This window comes from Lepidochelys kempii, chromosome 7 (genome assembly GCF_965140285.1).
Source record: "Lepidochelys kempii isolate rLepKem1 chromosome 7, rLepKem1.hap1, whole genome shotgun sequence".
Classification (NCBI taxonomy): Eukaryota; Metazoa; Chordata; order Testudines; family Cheloniidae; genus Lepidochelys; species Lepidochelys kempii.
Window position 1 is genome coordinate 113,761,586 of NC_136386.1, and position 19,787 is coordinate 113,781,372.

The following is a 19,787-nucleotide window of genomic DNA, read 5'->3' on the forward strand; positions in this document are numbered from 1 at the left end:
AGGAAACAACCCTTGTTTGTTCACTATAGATATTATGAGCTGAAACAGCATAACTCCAGGTGGAGAGCAGTAATTGGGTGTCTTTATCATGCGTTACTGGCACACAACGCACTGAGAGGAGCCTCAAAGTCTACCCCCCAGTGCAGGAAGGAGATAACACACACTCCCCAAATGCCAACCAGAGTTCAGGGAGAGGCCTAACATGTCAGCATGAGATATGACATCCTCCCTTTCACAGATGAATCCCTCCCTCACCAATGCCAATCATAGTTCACAAAAATGCAAAGGTAAAACCAAACAATTGTTATTGCTGTGTACTCTTCACGATCCTTTTGTTTTAAATCCTCCAGAGATATACCTGTGGGCCACACCTGTCTGGAAAGAGCCACCGTCACCCCTAAGGACCTGAAATCAGGATTCAACTTACACATTTTAAAAGTAAAATTTTGGCGAATAACACCTGTGTATTAACAACTATGTTAACCTGAGCTATGGGTGAAGCCATTAAGTAATCTTTTAGACTATTAGCTTATTGTGCTAATTTTGTCTTGCTGCCAGAACCTATCCAGGGGCTCGGGAACTCCTACCCCGTCGCTTCCCTCCGCCCATCGGCATTCTATATAATCTATTGTAATCAATTGTTTAGCAGTGTCTCACTGAGCCTAATAAACAAAGTGACTCTCCGCCAGCGGTGTGCGTAATAAACACTCGTGGCTTGACTCTACACAGCGTCCATTTCTGTTCCTTCTATTTGATATCATTCTATTTGATATCACTACTCAATAGTATGAAGAAAACTAGCTATGTGTGTCAAGAGTTCTCATTGGTAAGTTAGCTGGCTCAAATATCACTATTTTTTAAAGGTTCTGTGCCTGCAGACATAGTATGGACATCAGTGACTAAAAGACTAGATGGTACCACTGCCTTAACTGCATGGCACACCAAAGCTGCACAATGGGAAACCCAAAAGAGCAGGTACAATAGAACTCAGCTTTCCCTACCTCCCCTCTTCACATAGCACTGGTTTCACAAAGAGCCCTCAAAACCAATAAATTAATTGCAAATTTAGGTCCAGATCCACTAGTATCTCTCAGCTGTTATAGCAATGCAAGGCTGGGTTTACAGCTGCTTAACTGGCCAATGCACTCTGGCTGCTTCATGCTACCCTTTTCCACTGAGGACTCTGTCCTTAACATGTAAATATTTAAGATTGGTATTATGTCTTCAAATAATTAGAAATATCACACACACTAGCATTTTGGGGGGAATTCTTGTTTAGTTTTTATGTTAGTTAGTTTAGTATGTAATTTTAACTACATTTTTTAAAAACTAAAGAAATTCCCAGGAGGGAAAAAAAACAAAAAAAACACCTCTTAGAAGCTGGGTTTAAGGTTGAGAGTATGTGCCAGTAATTTAAGGATAAAAAGTTTTCAAAACCATGCATTACAAACTCAGGAAATTCAAAATTAAATTAATAATTAAAAGAAATCCAAATATGTTAAGGTAAGAAATGCAGTTTAGGGTCCCAAACAACCTTAAGTCTGCCCTATAGTGATAGCTTGAGGGGAAAGATAAAACCTGATAGGTCTTTGAGAATCCATTTAATGTACACTAGGACCACAAAAACTAAGATGCATTAGTCACAGCCATATTATTACTGTATAACATCACTACAGGGCAGAGATACAGTTGTGCCTGGAAAAGGCAACTACCTCAAAGTAAACAGTGTGAAAAAAAATTACAGTAAGAAAGAATGTAAGGAAATAACCCCAAGTCACTACATGCCAGTAGACAAAAGCTCTATAAAGACTAGCACCATATGGCAAGAAAATTATTATCCAGACTTTCTAAATGATCTTATTAAAGGTTCACTACTGAAGAATTTAAGTTTATAAAGGTAGGCAACAAAGCATGAGATTAAGCCAATCAAGACACACAACTTTTCAAAACAAGATCTCTCTCTATTGCAGCTATTCAAATTTCTAAGACTAGAAAACTAAACATTTTAGGTAAAAAGTGTGCGATCTTATTTCTGTAAAACCCTTTAAGGGAACAGAAATGAGAATCACAATTGACAATTTTAAGATATGTCCCTGAACAATCAAACCCATCTTACCAGAACCTGGCAAGACAACATCTACAGCGAAACAAGTCATCATCTCCTCCTGTAATAGGTCAACAACAGTCACCGAACAGTACTGTCCCACGAGCAGAGGGGTAATAATGTTAGCACAGTCTTTGTTCCATCCTCCTTGTTTTGGAACAACATTAGCAACACAACACTTAATGGCCTGAAAGAGAAAACCAAAAAAGAATACATTTTTTAAGAAAATAAAATTAGAGCCTGCAAAATCTTTGGTTTGCAAGAAATATAGTCACTGGTTCTTATTTTTGTTTTTGCACTCAAGTCAATCAAGTCCATATTAACAATTCAAGCTATTTACATAAGGTCCTACGGTTACAGGGGAACTAAGGGACAATATATTGAATTCTTGTTCCTGTTCTTTCCCTGCCTCCACTGTTATCCTCATTCATTGTGCCATACAGAATGGTTACATACCCTACAATACGTGCAGATGTGTCAAGACCTATTGTCCATATATACTCCACTTCTGGTGTGCACATGTACCCCATGTGCAAGACTGCCCTTGTGCTTCCCCTCCTCCACATCCTTCAGTTCTTTCACAGACACAGAAGCCAACTGCTATAGAACTCCACAGGAGGAGGGAGGAAGGGCAGGGAGTGGAATAGATATACGGACATCATCTCAAAAAGCCAGTTACTCTAGAGCATGTAACTGTTCTCTCTAAATGACTGTCAATATGTATTCCACTTTTGGTGACTAACAAGCAGTGACCTAGTATAAAGGAAGTAAGTGCTCAGAAAGTCTACTTAAATAAAGGCTCCAGGACAGCTCTGATAAAGGGGGTTTCAGATCTTGATACCCCAACTATGCTGTGTAATGTGAAAACATGTAAATGTGTGGACTGATCCCAGAGTAGCCACTCTGAGGGTTTCAGATAGGAATGCATCTTAGGGAAGCCACAGAAGCTGCCTGAGTTCCAGTACAGTGGGCTCTTACCTGCATGGGTGGATCTGATCTTGTTAGCTCATAGCATACCCTAATACAATTAGATACCCCACACTTAGCTTTTGGATAGATCTTGCCTGAACTTTCATCCTATCTGTGAATGCCACAAATAGTCTCAGGGAGTCTGAAAAGTTTGATCCTGTCAAGGTAAAATGAAAGAGCCCTACAAACACCAAATGTGTACTTTCTAGTTTCTCTTTGTAGTGGGACTTAAGAAAACAGGCAGATAAATCACCTGATTTAAATGGAAGGCTACCACTTAGGAAAAAACAAAATTAGCATGAGGCCTTACGGCACTTTGTCCTAACAGAACACACTAAGACTGAAAAGACATGAGAACCTGCATTTCAAACTTTCAAATTGATGTTATAGCCACTTCAGTTATGTCTGCACAGCAGCTAGGAGGTGCAAATCCTAGCACAGGTAGACATTCACATGCAAGCTCTGCTCAAGTTAGCATGCTAAAAATAGCAGCGTGGCTGTGTTGGCTGGCTTGGGCTAGCTGCCAGAGTACATATCCATGGGGTCAGGCAAGAGTGTATGCGGGCAGCTAGCCTATGTCACCACCCAGGTTGCCACATTCATACTGGGTTTTTACACCTCCTAGCTGCTATGTAGACATATAAGGCCCTCTTCGGAGATGGATGCAGAGTGAGCAAGAATGAGCATGATGACAGGGATGCAAAAGGGAAAAGGAGAGGGCTCTGGGACTGGGGGAAAATAAGAGCCTTAAGGAACTTAGTGACTGTGGGGAAGGAGAATATGGTGTGACCCCAGAGGGAGGGGCTGTTGAGCTGATATTGCTCAGTGTACTCCTGTGGAGCTGACTGATAGCCCTGAGTTAGTGAGTGAGAGTGCATCATCCACAATGGAAAGAATAGGAATCTTTAGAGGACATAGATGGCATTGCTCCGCCCAAACAGGACATCTTTTCCACCTGGCTGCTTATATTAGTCTAGTAGAGTCTTTTCTGAACTAGTGTGCTCTGACCTCCATAGAGCAGCTTCTCTCCATGATGATTAGCAAGCCAGCATCTGCCCTGTCAAGTGCAACAAAGCTGGGTCCAGATGTAGAAAGTATCCTTCATTCTGGGAGATTATGATAGTTAAAAGAGATGAGGATATCTGTGGCTGAGTGGACAAGTTCATGAGGTTCCAGTATCAGAACTGTCTGGGCTGGTTTTAATATGATCATCACTGCTGAATCCTACAATGTGGTTTCTGAAAACCCTTGGTATTAATGGTATCAGTGGATAAGCCTAGATCATTCCTGGAGTCCACAAGTTGAGGAAAGTATTTGTCAGAGAACCTGGTTCAGACCCTGCCCTTTGAGCAAAACAGCTGACATTAACCTTTGAGGCGAACAGATAGACAGTCAGGTGACCCCACTTACAGAAAGATGTTCTGGATGACAGAGTCCATGACAGTCCATTTGTGGTTTCCTTGTGAACTGTCTGTGGAGATGGTCCTAGGACATTTTATAATTCTGGCAGAAGCAGAGCTACTGGAATGATTTGGTGGCAAATGCACCAGTTCCAAAAACAAACAGTTTCCTGGCAAAGAGGGAATGATCCTCCCTGTCTTACAAAACATTACTACATTGCTATTGTATTGAGAACTGTGACGTGGACTGTCAAACCCCACAGAGTGGGAAGGGATATCTGTGAATGCTAGACCCATAGCTCTGATTTCTGATCTTAAGATTCCAGCATTAAAACTCTAAAGCCTAGAATGTCTTGAGTCAGCATGAAGCGATTAACAGCTACAGCATAGTCGAAAGCTTTTTGTTTAGAATATCTTAAGGTGCAATCATTACTGGGATTCACTGTTACCATCTACTTTAAGTTCAGAGTCATTTTTGGCCTTTTTAAAAAATAACATGGCTTTATGAATGACAACTGTATGACAGCATAGGTTATCAGCAAGTATATTTATATGATTGTGAGTCTCACCGGCAATCCAGACATCTTGGGTCTGAAGATGTCCCAGGTGAGTTCCCCACCCAAACACGGAAGCATGTTCATGAGCATCTTGGTAGGAAGCTATGGGCAAAACAGTACTCCCCTTGCACATCTGGAAAGGGTGCTTCCCCCAATTTAAATAAAAGAGAGCTTCTCAAGGACCCTATACTTGAAGTTTTGAGGGGAAAAAAGGAAGGAAGGATTTGTATTTAGGGGTGCATATTTTGCCATCCCTGTGAAAAACTGCCCAAATGTGGCCAAGTTTTAAGTCTCTGGGGGAAAAAGTCACAGCTCTTTATACCTATCCTGAAGAAACTTCAGATTTTTGCAGTTACAATCTCTACGATTTCATCCACATTGGGTATGCTCAACAGTGCTGATGAACCACATGGGTATCAATATGATGCAAAGAGATGGAATTTGTTTTTCCAGTTTGCTTTTTAAAAATCTAGGAAATTACACACACAAAGCCATTTAAAAGAACGTTAAGGTTGTAAAGTCAAGAGCCCAAAAGAACGGAAACACCAGAATTAAGATGGCTTTTGCTATTCTAATTTAGTCTTATTTTATATATGTATTATAACCGTCCTTATTTATGATCACATACCATTTTGCCCCACAGGATTCCTACTTCATTCAGTGCACAGAGTAGACCTGCTCTAAGGATACAGAGCTGCGTAGTAAAGGAGACTGTCTTGTCCATGAAACAATCTCTGTGAAGACGACCCAGGAGCTTTGGGCAAAGGCTGACTGATGTCTCCTGGTTCCATGACACTGTGGAAGTAAGTCTCTGTGTCTTGTCACAGCTTTCCTTAAATTAGCTCCAAAGGCTGGGATGCTAGCAGTGAACAACACACAGAAAAAATCTGGCACAAGGGTAGAAGAGACATAGCTAAAACCCAGAGCTTCATGGGCAAGTCAGAACTGCCTCAATTTTCAGGAAGAGAACCAGCCCAAATGCAATAGACATGGGAGAGGACAAGCTCCAAAATACTGCTTAAATAGCCACCTATTTCTCATGGTGTATATGTTAGGTGTATAGGGATAGAACACCAGTTTGAGATCTCAGTATAAATTCTCAAGTGAAAATGGATTTGGTGGACTCATTCCAGGTAGCAAATTAATACTTGTCCAAATACTACAGTCTAAAATAATTCGCAACCTGTAAAGGTTCAAAGAAAAAATATTTCACTAGTGCTTCAGCATTAGGTGAGATGTGTGGGTGACAGTATGTTAGATGATGGAAAATTAGCTGGTGTTATCTGAGCTTCAACAAGCACCACTTGGAGAAGGTTCTAGTGTCTAGCCTGCACTGGGTGGCATGTCTTCCATGAGTGGAAATATGCAGAGGCCAAAATTCTCTAATAACTTTTGACAAATTTTCAATTGCCACACTTTCAACACTTCACAAAACCATAACTCTGAATTACTAACAGTAACTGAATCATTAGTAGAGATACGATTCTGTCATGGTGGTCACCACTGTCATGGAACTCAGGAATTCTGCCATTTACATCAACTCCATCATGAAAGCTCACCACTGTCACAGAACCATGAATTATGCCATTTATCCTGCTGCCATGCATTAACACCTCATTAGTTCACTTTGATCTAGTCCTCTTTGAATGCCACCGCCCCCAGTAATCTCCCCCAAATCACTCAATCACAACACACACATCCCCAGTCTCCTCGATCCCTGACCCCACTCTGATCCCAGTCCCCACCCCCCTCCAGCTTGTCACTGGAGGAAGAGTGATCAGGATGAGATGCAGAGGACTTGAGTTGATCTCTGCAGAGAAACTGGCCAGGGCACAGGACAGCGCTGCCCTCTTCCTGCTAGGACGAAGAGGCCTCTCTCCAGACTAGGGCCTTGGGGCCTGGGACCTGCCAAGTGAAGCACCACGCCCAGGTAGCAGGTCCCAGCAACCAGCTAGGGAGGGAGATGAGGAAAGGGGGTAGAAATCAAGGTCCAGGGGACCTACAAGAAGGAAAGAAGGTAGAAAATGGGAGCTGCCGCTACAGGGAACCCAGCTACACTGAGTGGAAGAGAGGACAGGGCAGACCCCCCCTCCCACCATAATTCAAGCACTGATTAACAGTTAGTTGGTTCAATCTGATCTAGTCCTGTTTTAGAGAGGACTATATCAAAACAAGCTAACTGCTAATGCATGGCAGCTGGGTGTACAAGGTTGCCATGACCATATGGTGAAATCATCTATTTTTTACTGTGACTATGCCATGAATTATGTGTAATTTTACCATGACAACATCATACCCCTAATCATTATAAAAGGAATGATACCAAACTACGCTTGCAATATTATCTTTTAACAAAATGTTGTGGTAACTGCAATTATAGCATGCCACTAGAAACACTGATTTAACTGACAACTGTTCATTTAAATACAACATTTGCTTACCCAGCTAGCTATTAGAAGTTAAAAAGAAATACTCACACAGGGAGGAAACAGTTCGATGTCTTTGTGGAGTGGTTTAATCCAATCTAGTGGAGCATTTTCTCCATTGCCATAATCGATATATAACACTTGTGCTTTCTTCTGCAAGATATCCACCTTTTTTACCAGTACTCTGTTCCAGGTCTACACGTGAACAAATGATATTCCGGATGTAAAAACACAACTACACACTCATTATATTCTCCACAAAAGGAATAATTTCAGGAATTACTTTTACTCCATCAAGTTGGCAACAAAGTAAAAAATATTGATCAGTTCTGAAGCAACTCAACTGAACCAAAGACTCATTGTACAGCAATAGTTTTGGGCAAAAGTCATCTGAAAAAGAATTAGTACTGTCACCAAGACATGGTTCATTTCAAAGCAGAAAACATTCAGGATTCACAGCAAGTCTGCTCCAAAGAAATTTCCATCTCCTCCCTCCGCCCCCCAGGACAGACACCACATATCATTACAATGCTTCTAACGGCTTAAGAGTCTGGTAGCATTGAGGGAAAGGAGGAGGGGGAAAGAAGAAAGTATAGAAGATGACAAGGGGGGAAATAAGTTGTTTTACTAAGGGCAGGTCTTCACTACCCACCGGATCGGCGGGTAGTAATCAATCTATTGGGGACCGATTTATCGTGTCTCATCTAGACGCGATAAATCGATCCCCGAACGCGCTCCCCATCTACTCCGGAACTCCAGCTTGCGAGAGTCTGAAGAGGAGTCGACGGGGGAGTGGCAGCGCTCGACTCGCCACCATCCTCACGGCCAGATAAGTCGACCTAAGATACGCCCACTTCAGCTACGCTATTTGCGTAGCTGAAGTTGCATATCTTAGGTCAACCCCCCACAAGCGTAGACCAGGGCTAACAACAAAACTGCTGTCAGGAAAGTCAGGCCACACACCAGGTAAGAATCAGAAGTAAATGGGGAGGGTCAAATGACCTGCACTAAGGTTAAAAAAAATTGAGGTATAACTTTTATTTGCAGGTTGTCCCGTTGTACCAATAGTAAGATAGCCCATCATGGTAAGTATTTTGACTTGCTTAGGGTCTGTTTAAAAAGAAAATTAACTTAATAAAGAACTTAAAGAAAATATTACATGAAAATGAGCTGCTCTAGGACAACGTAAACTATCTCAAAAGACAAGAATTTCTACAAAGTTGGATTTCAGAATGTGCAAGAGTATAAACTACACCTGGTTTCCAAATGCTACAGATTCATCACTCAATGCAAATGCTGATAACAATGGGAGTTACATGCAACACAAAACAGAATATATAAAACTAAGTAAACACACACAATTTAAAAGGTATTTAGGACGTTTAGATATTTACAGTCTCACATTCTTTTAAAAATGTTTATCAGGCCTCAAATAAAAAAAAAAAGTTACCTGATCCAGAGAATATTTTGCAACACAAACTTCCCCTTTGATAGGAATATATTCCTCTTGGTTAACAATATTTGCGTAACAATCTTTTAGTTTCACAGTAAGTTTGCTGATATGTTCTAAAACTTCTGGAGAATAGACCTGTATATAAAATTCACTTGGGTTCCTGAAGTCTGTGACTGTACCCTAAAAAGAAAAGCCATACTACTGAAGTATCTAACTTTAATACTTGTCATCAATATCTTACCATGTTTACTATTTAATGGAAACATGAAGAGTGTCTATATACTATAAATATTCTGTATCAGTTAGAACTGGTAGATGTACACTACTGATGCTAGGAATGTCCAATTCTGTACTACCACCCCCATCCCTTTTATAGCACTTCCATCTGTAGATGGAACAACTCTTAAAAGGATGGGCCAGGATTGCTATCCACATTTTACATGTGAGGAAACAGACACACAGAGGTGAAGTGACCTGTCCAAAAAATAGATATGAACACAGAAGATTCTGACAGTGAAATGTATCAATATTTTCCAAAAATAAATTTAATCATGCAGTGGGTGGCAAGGAGAAAGTACCTGTATTTCCATAGCTTTTTTGAGCCCTAGGTTTTGCAGATCAGAAAGCATTATTTTCTTGATGTCATCTTCTATCTTGTGTGCATCAACAGGAGATAAACTGCCCTATTTAGAAACAAATATAGGTGATTTCTAAATTGGAATTGAATATTATCTGCTTCAGGGTAGCCCTTTAAAGCATTTATGCTTAATTAAATTTTCAAAAGTAACCAAAAGTGACTTAGGTACTGAAGAATTTAAGTCTCAGAGAAAGTCAACTTAGGTGCTTTTGAAAATTTTATGCCTAAACCCGAAATGGAGCACAAAGACACTACCTTCCTTCAACTCCTCACCATTTGCTCAGAATAGCAACTCTTCTGACAAAAGTGAGCACTGTTCTATACAGAGGTGTTTGAAAGCACAAGGTACAAGCATACAGTTTTGAAGTCTAAAAGAGCAGCAGTTGCCTTTGGTATTGGATAACTTACCAATTTAAAAAAAAAATGTAGGACTTCTCTGCTAAAGAGTTTAACATGACCTGCAAATCTAAATGAAATTAAACACACTAAATCTAAATTAAATTAAACGCACTTAACTCCCACTGATTTCAATATATATCTAATTTGCTCAGACCATAACAAAATGGCACCATATTTAAATTTGTACCTTACTATTATATCATAAAATACTCTCTCTTCTGTACACGAACAAAGGGATCCCAATAATGGCTTATCAGCCTACCTCTATACTGGGATCCACATCTACTAAAGCTTTTCTGTGACATCCTATATTGTAAGATGCATTTTTCAATGCAAGAATAAAATGTATTAAATTTCCTTCACTGTATTAGTTGGTAGTGCATGTCGTCTTGCACAACCTGAGATTTAAAACTGAGCTGAAGCTAAACACAAATGGAACTCTGTTCTTTAAACATTTATTAAAAACCACGAAATAAGGATGTATTTAATTCATTATCAATATATCCTCTTTTGCAAGGCACCTTTATTTAATTGACCTTTATTGTCAATTAGCATTTGCTGTTTCGAATCAGAGTTATACTGCAATATAAGCACTGGAGGTCTGGACTATTTTATATGGCTATATATAAACTACCATCAAGGCAAAGAAAGAAATCAGACCTATAACCTTGAATAAGGATTTAAAGTAGAAAAATTAACGGAAAGCTAATCTTACCGGGAAGCTCAGATATATTTATACCCAATAGTTTGTACAAACAAGTTTCCCTCCATTTACCTTCCAAAAAGGAAAAAGTTATGATGGAAGTTGGGTGAAACCTTTTTGAAGCTGATGGCCATGATAGTGCCCTTCATTAAGGATAAATGTAAGAAGCAGTTAAGCTACTTTTTTGGAGTAAGATAGCTGAAGTAATAGGAGCAACTGCCCAAAACACAGACAATATGTAAGGCCAGTTGAAATCTGAAATATGTGGTGGAAAGGTTTCAGTGGAGATGGAATACGAACAGAAAGGCCTGGGTATTGTCTGCTGGAATAACATAGGTCTGTGGGCAGAAGCAGCAGAAGAGAACGCTAAGAGAGGGCTTTTTGACGAGTCTGCTAGCTGGAAAGAATCCTGAAACTACAAGCGAAGAAAATTGCCTCCTATGTTTTTATTCTGAGAAACATGACGATGTGCACATTCTAAATCAACAGTATTGCATCAAAGAAATACCCAGCTCATCAATTTCTCTTCCTAGCAGAAACAACCCACACGTTCCCGAATAACTGCTAACCGCATGGGCTGAAAAAGGTAACAATATACAATGTGTTAGGAAATGTAAGCATGTAAGTAATGTTTCTGATTTAGACATTTTATATTTCTGTCTCCCCTTCAAATCAGAACCTCCACTACCGATGCCATCTACCATACTCTCTCCTGACACAGGTAAGAAAGATCCAGCAATAACTGAACTCTACTTTTCTCAAAAACTTCAGTTTTAAACAAGCATTTTGGAAAGTTGCTTAGACTAGCTTGTTTGATTTGAAGCAACAGTGTATTTTGAAGCGATCAAAATTTCTTAACTTCCTATTCTCTTCACTATAGTGAGTTGAGCATTACGATGTTCACCATAACACATTAAACTTAAATTCATCCAACCTGCAGTGAGCTTCTCCAAAAACCAGAGCCAATTAAAATAAAAGTTAACATTCTGTACCTTAAAATCAATTTTATTCTTAATTTCACCAGGCAACTTGGCATTATCTTCACTTTTCTTTAAACTGAAATAAAGCAGTTGATTAAACTATTAAAGAAAGTCACAACAGTATTCAAGAACCAGCAAATAAAGAATCAAGCCATTTTAGTAACAGGTACTTATAGACCCAAAGCAAAATGACTAAAGTGTTGTAAACGCATGAGTGTCAACCTGCATCCTAGATCCACAATGAAGACTGCATAATAAAGTAAGGTAAAGGCCAGCTTATTTTATTTTTTTTAAACCATACTTCACAGCTGGTAACTAGCAAGAACAGTTCTTGCATCTGAAGTCAGATGTGGGAGGTTATTAATTGTACATTTAATATATATGCATGCTGAAGTGTGTCTCACTTTTTGTAGTGATACATTTTTTAGAAAATTCTGATCATGAAGATTTTATTTTAATTTTACTTCCTTGACATGAAAATTAATGCAACTTCACGGCTAATTATTACAGAAAGGATATAAACTTAAAACAAACAGTCTGGGCCAACAAGTTCTCAGACTACGCTGAAAAACAGCAGTATGGTGTACCAACTCCTCTATGAAACTTTTCTTCCCCAGAATCTCAGCTCTCTTTCTTCTTTAAGTCTTTAGTTATGGTTGTGACAAAAAACTCAAACACTAAATGAGAGTTTAGACTTGACCTCAAGTTAATTGGCAATTAACATGTTTGTAAAGGTTTGTGTGGGTGCTCCCCAAAGGTCTGTTCCAGGGTACAAATGTTTGTTCTTTACCTTGACTGAATCCCAAGGTAAAAGGCAAATGTTCGTATCCATGGACCACCTCCTTTCTCACCAGAGAGCAAACATCATTCTTGGATGAAATTCTGTCCCTACTGAAGTCAAATGGCAAAACGCCTATTGACTTCAATAGGGCAGGATTTCATTCCATATAAGCACAGTTATTGTACACATGGAAGAGTAGCATAACATAAGCATGTAATAGATTTGAATTTCTTTTACCACTATGCAGCAGCTGCAAACAGAGGTAGTACCACAGTGACATCTAGGCTCTGGCTGCAAAAAATCTACATTACTAGTCAGGTAAGGAGGCAGAAAAAAAAATTCAGCTTGACTTTTCCCACCCCAAATTCGTTTGCAGTGCTGTAACTTAACAAGAGACGTTTTCACTTGTAAACTCAGCAAATTTTATATTTAGCCATTCAGACACAGTATAAAGCTCTAGGTGGTCATTTTCAGACACCTTTCTGAACCTTTTTTTTTTTTTTTATTAATTTCCAGCCCTGTCCTGCCTCGTTTTCTTATGATGGTCAGATTTACAATGTAGTGGAATATCTTTCAGTATAAGACCAAGCAACATAGATCATTTAAAGGTATTTAAAGGTAGTAAAAAAATTAGAATTAAATCAAAAGTAATAGTCATTTGCCTATTTTTAAGATTCTCTGAGTTACAAGATTTTGCTTTAACATCCTAAACTTACTTTTGTTTAATTGGCTTGCATACAATACCATGTGCAGACCAATCTTTCTTCTGGCAGTCTGTAGAACAATAATATGTCTGTTTACACTGAGAACATCTCAGATCTCCTAAAATTAAAAAAAAAAAAGAGAGTCAGTACTGTGCCTAACCTAAAGAAGGGAATAGGCACAATCATGGCTGAACAAAAAAAGTTGTTTGCATTACTATATCTGTGTTGGACCCAGGATACAAGAGGGACAAGGTAGGTGAGGTAATATCTTTTATTGGACCAACTTGTGTTGATGAAAGGGACAAGCTTTCAAGGCTCAAAAGAATGTCCCTTTCATCCACGCAAGTTGGTCCAACAAAAGATATCTCATCCATCTTATCTCTCTCAAAAAGAGCTGACAAGGTATAGAATACATATTTATTATTAATTTAAGATACCATTATCTTTTTGTTTTTGAAGTCTGTACTTCATTAATTTTTCACTGAAGTATTTGCTTTTTCATCGGTGTGGTGTCACCATGGATTTCTCAAAGCATGGATTGACTGATTGATTGGACTGATTAATAGTTTTGTCTGATGCTTTTTAATCTTTGCTATTTATGTTTCGCAGAATTACTATGCCAATGTAAAATATCAATTTCTTTCAAAGTGAAAGTCTGGGGGAGAGGGCTTAATATCTACATTTTTATAAGAGCCTTTTGCACATATTTACTTGAAAGCCTCGTCCAACTTGAGTACTGTGTGTGCAGGCCTAAGGGATAGTAATTAAGGCTTACCATACAGACCGCAATGATGGCAAGTAGTCATCCGAGGGGACGGCATTAACGAATTAAATAGTTTTGAATTGTAGCTTATAGATAAAATATTCTCAGGGGAATTCTGTATCTTCTTCTGCTTTGTGTGAAGCAAGTCAGAATTGGAGCTCTGTAAGAGAAGACAAATCTCAAATAATATTTTGTAACAGGAACTCAAAGCTCTAAAGCAGTAATATTCCAATACAGAATACCTACAATTCTAGAACTGCTTACCCTAGTATAGAAAAGTTACAAGTTCTCAAAATCCCAAAGCACATGCTATTTTCTTTACAAATAACTGCAGCTAAAGCTACCAAATCAAGTTTATAGTATTGAGCAAGTTTTATTCAATTAAGGTTCTGATCACACTTTAAAATAGCAATGAAACTTGAAACATTTAAAGCATATTCTTAATTTTTAAAAACTAATATAGAGAGGTTTCACTTAACTAACAAACTGTGGATCACAGTCATTTAGGGGTACCTTTTGATTAACAAGAGAAGAATGCCAGGATCTACAGAGAGACCGAATAATTCTTTTCATAGTACAAATTTGTGTAGCTCCTAAATGCTTTAATCCAGTAAGAAATCCCAACCCTTAAAATGTAAACAGTTTTATTCTTAAATTATTTCACTGTATCTGTTTATTTAAACTTAAATAATTATGCCAACACATCTGTTATGCTGTAACCCAATTGCAGCAATATTTTGGATTACCTATATAATAAGGTATATATTCAGCTATTTTGACCCTATGAGATATACACTTACAACAAGGGGGTATCTATGCCATGCCAAGAGTCCTACACTATTGTGATATCAGAGATAACTAATCACCACCCTTATTCTACAGCTAATTTTCATGCAACAATTCTACTAGTTGTATGAGAGAGACTACACAGATGGTATATTACTTGGCCTAACTGCCACTTGCACAAATCAACAATCCCCAGCACAAGTCTACATAAACAATGTACACAATAATCCCAAATACACACAGGCCCTAACTGCAGCAAACATTCTTCATTCTCCATGCACACAAGACACAAAACTCCTACCACAACCCCGCCCCAGAGACAAAACAACTCCAAACATCACTCTGAAGCAAAGAATGCCTGTTGAGTCAGTTTGCAGTGACAGAAACAGCTGCAAGTATGTTTGAAAGCTCTATTTAGAATATCACTGGGATTCACAGTCTGTTACTGTCCAATTTTTAAGTTCTCAACCATTTTTGGCTCCCCCCTGCCTAAAAACAAAAATTATGCCTATGCAACAGCATGGCTTTCAGCTACTAGTTTTATTTACGATTCTGTAATTAGACCATTTAATGAATAATGCATCAGCAAATTATCCTACATTTGATTCTTACACCTAATTAGATAACAATTCAAACAAAAACATCGAGGAGTCCGGTGGCACCTTAAAGACTAACAAATTTATTTGGGCATAAGCTTTCATTGGTAAAAGTGTGTATTTACCCACGAAAACTTATGCCCAAATACATCTGTTAGTCTTTAAGGCGCCACTGGACTCCTTGTTGTTTTTGTGGATACAGACTAACGTGGTTACCACTCTGATAATATAACAAAAAATAATATAAATATATATATAATATAATAAATATAATATAATATAAAAACAAAATATAAGTAAAGTAACAATAAGCGTCATGCAAAAGCAAAGAAGTTCTGAAACTCCATCTTTGCCAGCTACTATCAGTATTGCAACAGAGTAAAGAGTAGGCGATTTTGGCTATGTCTACACTACAGACCTTACAGCGGCACAGCTGCAGCTGCGCCACTGTAAGTTCTCCCGTATAGCCGCTCTATGCCAACGGGAGAGCTCTCTCCCAGCGGCATAATTAAACCATCCCCAACAAGCGGCGGTAGCTATGCCGGCAGGAGAGCATCTCCTGCCAACATAGAGCTGTCCACACTGGTACTTCTGTTGGTGAAACTTATGTCAGTCAGGAATGTGTTTCTTCCACACCCCCACCAACAAAAGTTTTATCAAGATAAGTGCTATTGTATACACAGCCTTCATATGCTATTCAGTATCTCTTTGGTAAAAAGGTACATAGCATTAGTTATAAAAAATGTCAATTTCAGGTCTCATATGTGGGGGCCTCAAACAAATTTTAGACATTTAAAATTAAAGACCTTACCTCACAGTAGCTTGAAGGCTGGCCTACATACAGTTTTTTCACCAATGTAACTAAATCAGGTTCTTGGCAGTTTAATTTAAATCAGTGCAAACCCTAGTGTGAACACTCAAATCAGTAAAGAATCAAATTAAGCTAAATCGAATAAAGACATTTTAAAAATCTGATTGAGAAAATGCTATTAGCAAACTGGTATTTGTCAATAAGTTAGAGAATGCTGTTTGTGCCAGTGACTATGGAGAGAGAAAAAAATATACCGGGAGAAGAAGAAAGACCAACAAAAAGCAGAGCAAGACAACAGCCAGAGAAAAGAATTATGAAACCTACAGAGCATGATTTTGAAAAATTGCTGAACAGAAGCGAGAAATATAACATAACCTGCCCAGAAAGAAAGAATTTACAACAGATATGTACATTTAAAAGTAGGTAAATCACAAACTTCTCTAACATTTGTCAGGTTTTTTTCCCCCAAACTTTCTACATTTCATTTCATGTGAATACAATATATTCATCTGTCTGAAAGGCCGAATGTTAATTTTTGCTCACCTGGATTAGGTTTGGAACAGCAACCTATAGGTAAAACAGGATAGAGAACCTGGGTCATTCAGTTTCCCTACATTTCATGCACCTCAAAAAATTAGCATTTGTGACCTCTTCGAGAGTATGAACATCACTTTAGGACTCACATCAGTCTTATAATCCTTGAGTCTGCAAGAGTGTATTTGATCCAGGATCTTTCTGGACCACTAGCCAGTGAAGAAGTCAATTTATTGGCCTAGTGGAGAACAGATGGCCTCTGACAAAATATGCATCTTTTAAATGTTCATCTTTGTCACGTGAGTGATTTTCAGAGGAATATTGGAAAAGCTACATTATAAGGTAAATATGGATGGGGAGGGAGATTAAGTGCATCTCTCAACTTATGTCTTTAATTTTGACCAGTGCACTGTATCTCTGATACTGTTAGCAAATCACTGTTCCAATGCCATTTCTAAATTTGAGCCATAGGTAACTTCTCATTAAAACACTTAATATTTTTTCTGATATTTACTCGGCAGCTTATAGACTACCTGTAAATAACAATGGAAATTTTGCTTAGCTACTGGGCATTTATGTTTAAAAATAAGTTAAATGTGCAGTCTAACTTTATATTTTAAAAAGTACACAGATAAGGTCACTTGTAAGCAAGAATACTGCATCTGCAAACAACAAACAAATGGTTAATTGTAAACTGAAATGTGATGCCAACAGGAAAAAATGGAGCAAAAATAAGCACAAATGCAAATATTCTAGCAAGGCATGAAATATAGCTGATCATTTGTTAGCACTATACAAGCTAACAATTTGGCACAAAACCCCAACTTACAGCATTTTCCTCCTTAGTTGAAGATGTTAACAGCAAACTACTTCTACCACTTATGCTTTCCACTGAGTTTCCTAAAAACAAAGAAGTGTTCATAAAATGGTCTGATTTCATAAAACCAAGACAGGAGTAGTATTAACAGATTGTTTACAAAAAGCATAAGACAGACAAAATATTATCTGAAGCTAAGAAAACTGAAGATCTTCCATTTCTACTAACTAAGAGCAAGGAATACGAAAACACAAGTGCCACAGCTTTTTGTTTTATAACTGACTAACATTAACTTTTGACACAAATCATTCTTACCAAATACATCACTGACACTAAAGTATCCTCACATAATAAAAAGTAGATCAGTCTATCACTTGATACAAGACATTGGATGAGTAATTAAAATCATGCACCCTCACAAATTGCACCACTTAAATGACTTTAAACGAGTATGACCCCAAACACAAGATTTAAAGAAAGCTCAAATAAATCTGTTAGTCTCTAAGGTGCCACAAGTACTCCTTTTCTTTTTGTGGATACAGACTAACACGGCTCCTACCCTGAAACCAACTAAACATTCTGAATTGCCTATCATTAGACCACCCAATATTACAGGAACAGAAATATTAGCTAAAATAATTGTTTCTAATTTTCTCAAATGCACAAAGTGCTCTGTAATTCAAGGGTATGTCTTTACTGCACAGTTAACCTGGTGATTGGCACCTAGCCTGGATGTGAGTGTCCGCACAGCAAAACCATACCTGGATTAGTGTTTCACACTATTTCTGCACTCACCTGTGTGCCTAGGAGGGGCATAGCCCATGATTCTTTGTGTTGAGACACTCAAGAATTCTTTCCTAGGACTTTCAATTGTGGGAGAAGCTGTTTGTCTTGGGGGGAGGGGGGAGAGCGGGGAGGAGAGAGAGGCGCTGAAGGAAGAGCACTGGAAGACTATCAGCACCCAAATGATTCTGCCTGCATCCTCACTGCTCTGCCAGGTCCAGAAGCCCCCAGCAGCTCTGCAGCACCAATTTTGCAGGGGAAAAATAAAACTCTGCACAGAACATTCTGTGCAAATTCTGAATTGCGCAGTGGTGCAGAATTCTCCCAGGGGTATTGTATCCTTGTTGCTGTGTGAAAGACTTACACAAGCAAGGGAAAACTCCAGGTATCAAGACATAAGCAGCCCCTGAAATTATTAACTTTTTTTAAATCACTGGATTACAATTTGATACTCTCCCATTAATGAGTTTTATTCCTTAGTCAGATACATTTACAATTGTTGTGCATAATTTTTACATATACACATGCATATGACAAATGAATGTTATCCCATTACCAGGTACTCAAACTGCATTCAGATTGATTACCCTTATCAAACTGGAATTTCAGATTAGTGAGGAAGTTTATTAAATTAGCCTTTTCCCTCCCTTCTGCAAACTACATGTCTGGGCATGTTGTATAGTGCTACAAAAGGTAAGTCTTCACATAGCTACAGAAACTTACCCTATTTAAAAGGTGTTTTATCTCACCTGTTAGTGTTCCCTGGCTCATCTTTGATCCAAACTCTTCCTTGTTAAAGTCATTCGCCACTCCACTCTTGCAATGAGAGCTAGCATCTCCTGAACCATTCTCACGACTATTAAAGAACTGTTTAGTTTGCTCACAAAATAAGAAGTTTTTGTTGGTTAATCCAGAAGTTCTACCTCCAAGATCAGGGCTTTTCACCCAGAAGTTGGGATAGGTGCGAGGGCTTCTTAAGGATTCATTTGGGGCTTTGGTTTCCTTGCTCTTTATATGATATCGTCGGTTCATCTTGTAAACATCCACACCCAAATCTTTCCCTGACATCCTACAAAGTTACTATTTTGTAATTACAAAAACCTAGAGGGGGAAAAAAGTAGTTAAAACATGTGTTAAACTGGATATAGCATTCAACTCTGACTTTTAAAATACTTAAATATAGCTTAATTTTAAGGAAAGTTTTAACAATGCTTATTAAACTAATGAAGAAAATAAAGTATAAATGATTATCCTAAAAGAAAGGTGTATTAAGTTTCTTCCTTAAAATTTCAACCATTTTTATCATTCCAGATGGAGGATTCATTCATTAGTAAAGAACTCTTAAAGCGGTAGTGATGGTAGACGGAAATAAATCTGTCTCTCATTGAGCTGTCCATATTTTTAGTAAACCCGTGTCTATGTTAAGCTAATACTAACAGCATAATTCTGAGAAAAAATTGGAGCTGTAACACTTAACTCTTATACTCCCCTGTTCTTAAAGAGCTAGAGATAAGCAACTGAAAGCAAGTGTTCTGAAGTATTACAAGTTGAAATATTAGGAAGAAAATCCAATTTCAATTTGGC

At 38.3% G+C, this 19,787-nt stretch overlaps 1 protein-coding gene across 1 annotated transcript in view; it reads right to left on the reverse strand.

The window, feature by feature from the left end:
• The window catches only part of TDRD1 (tudor domain containing 1), a 53,150-nt gene extending 33,879 nt beyond the window's left edge, over positions 1 to 19,271 (reverse strand). The window contains exons 1-10 of the mRNA XM_073354970.1: positions 18,953 to 19,271; positions 17,433 to 17,503; positions 16,613 to 16,636; positions 13,889 to 14,036; positions 13,126 to 13,231; positions 11,641 to 11,704; positions 9,488 to 9,592; positions 8,907 to 9,089; positions 7,508 to 7,651; positions 2,117 to 2,291 (exon numbers count right to left, since the gene is read on the reverse strand). Coding sequence (XP_073211071.1) covers positions 2,117 to 2,291; positions 7,508 to 7,651; positions 8,907 to 9,089; positions 9,488 to 9,592; positions 11,641 to 11,704; positions 13,126 to 13,231; positions 13,889 to 14,036; positions 16,613 to 16,636; positions 17,433 to 17,503; positions 18,953 to 19,271 — 1,339 coding nt within the window. The remainder of the gene's footprint in view (positions 1 to 2,116; positions 2,292 to 7,507; positions 7,652 to 8,906; positions 9,090 to 9,487; positions 9,593 to 11,640; positions 11,705 to 13,125; positions 13,232 to 13,888; positions 14,037 to 16,612; positions 16,637 to 17,432; positions 17,504 to 18,952) is intronic.
• Between the last annotated feature and the right edge of the window lie 516 nt (positions 19,272 to 19,787).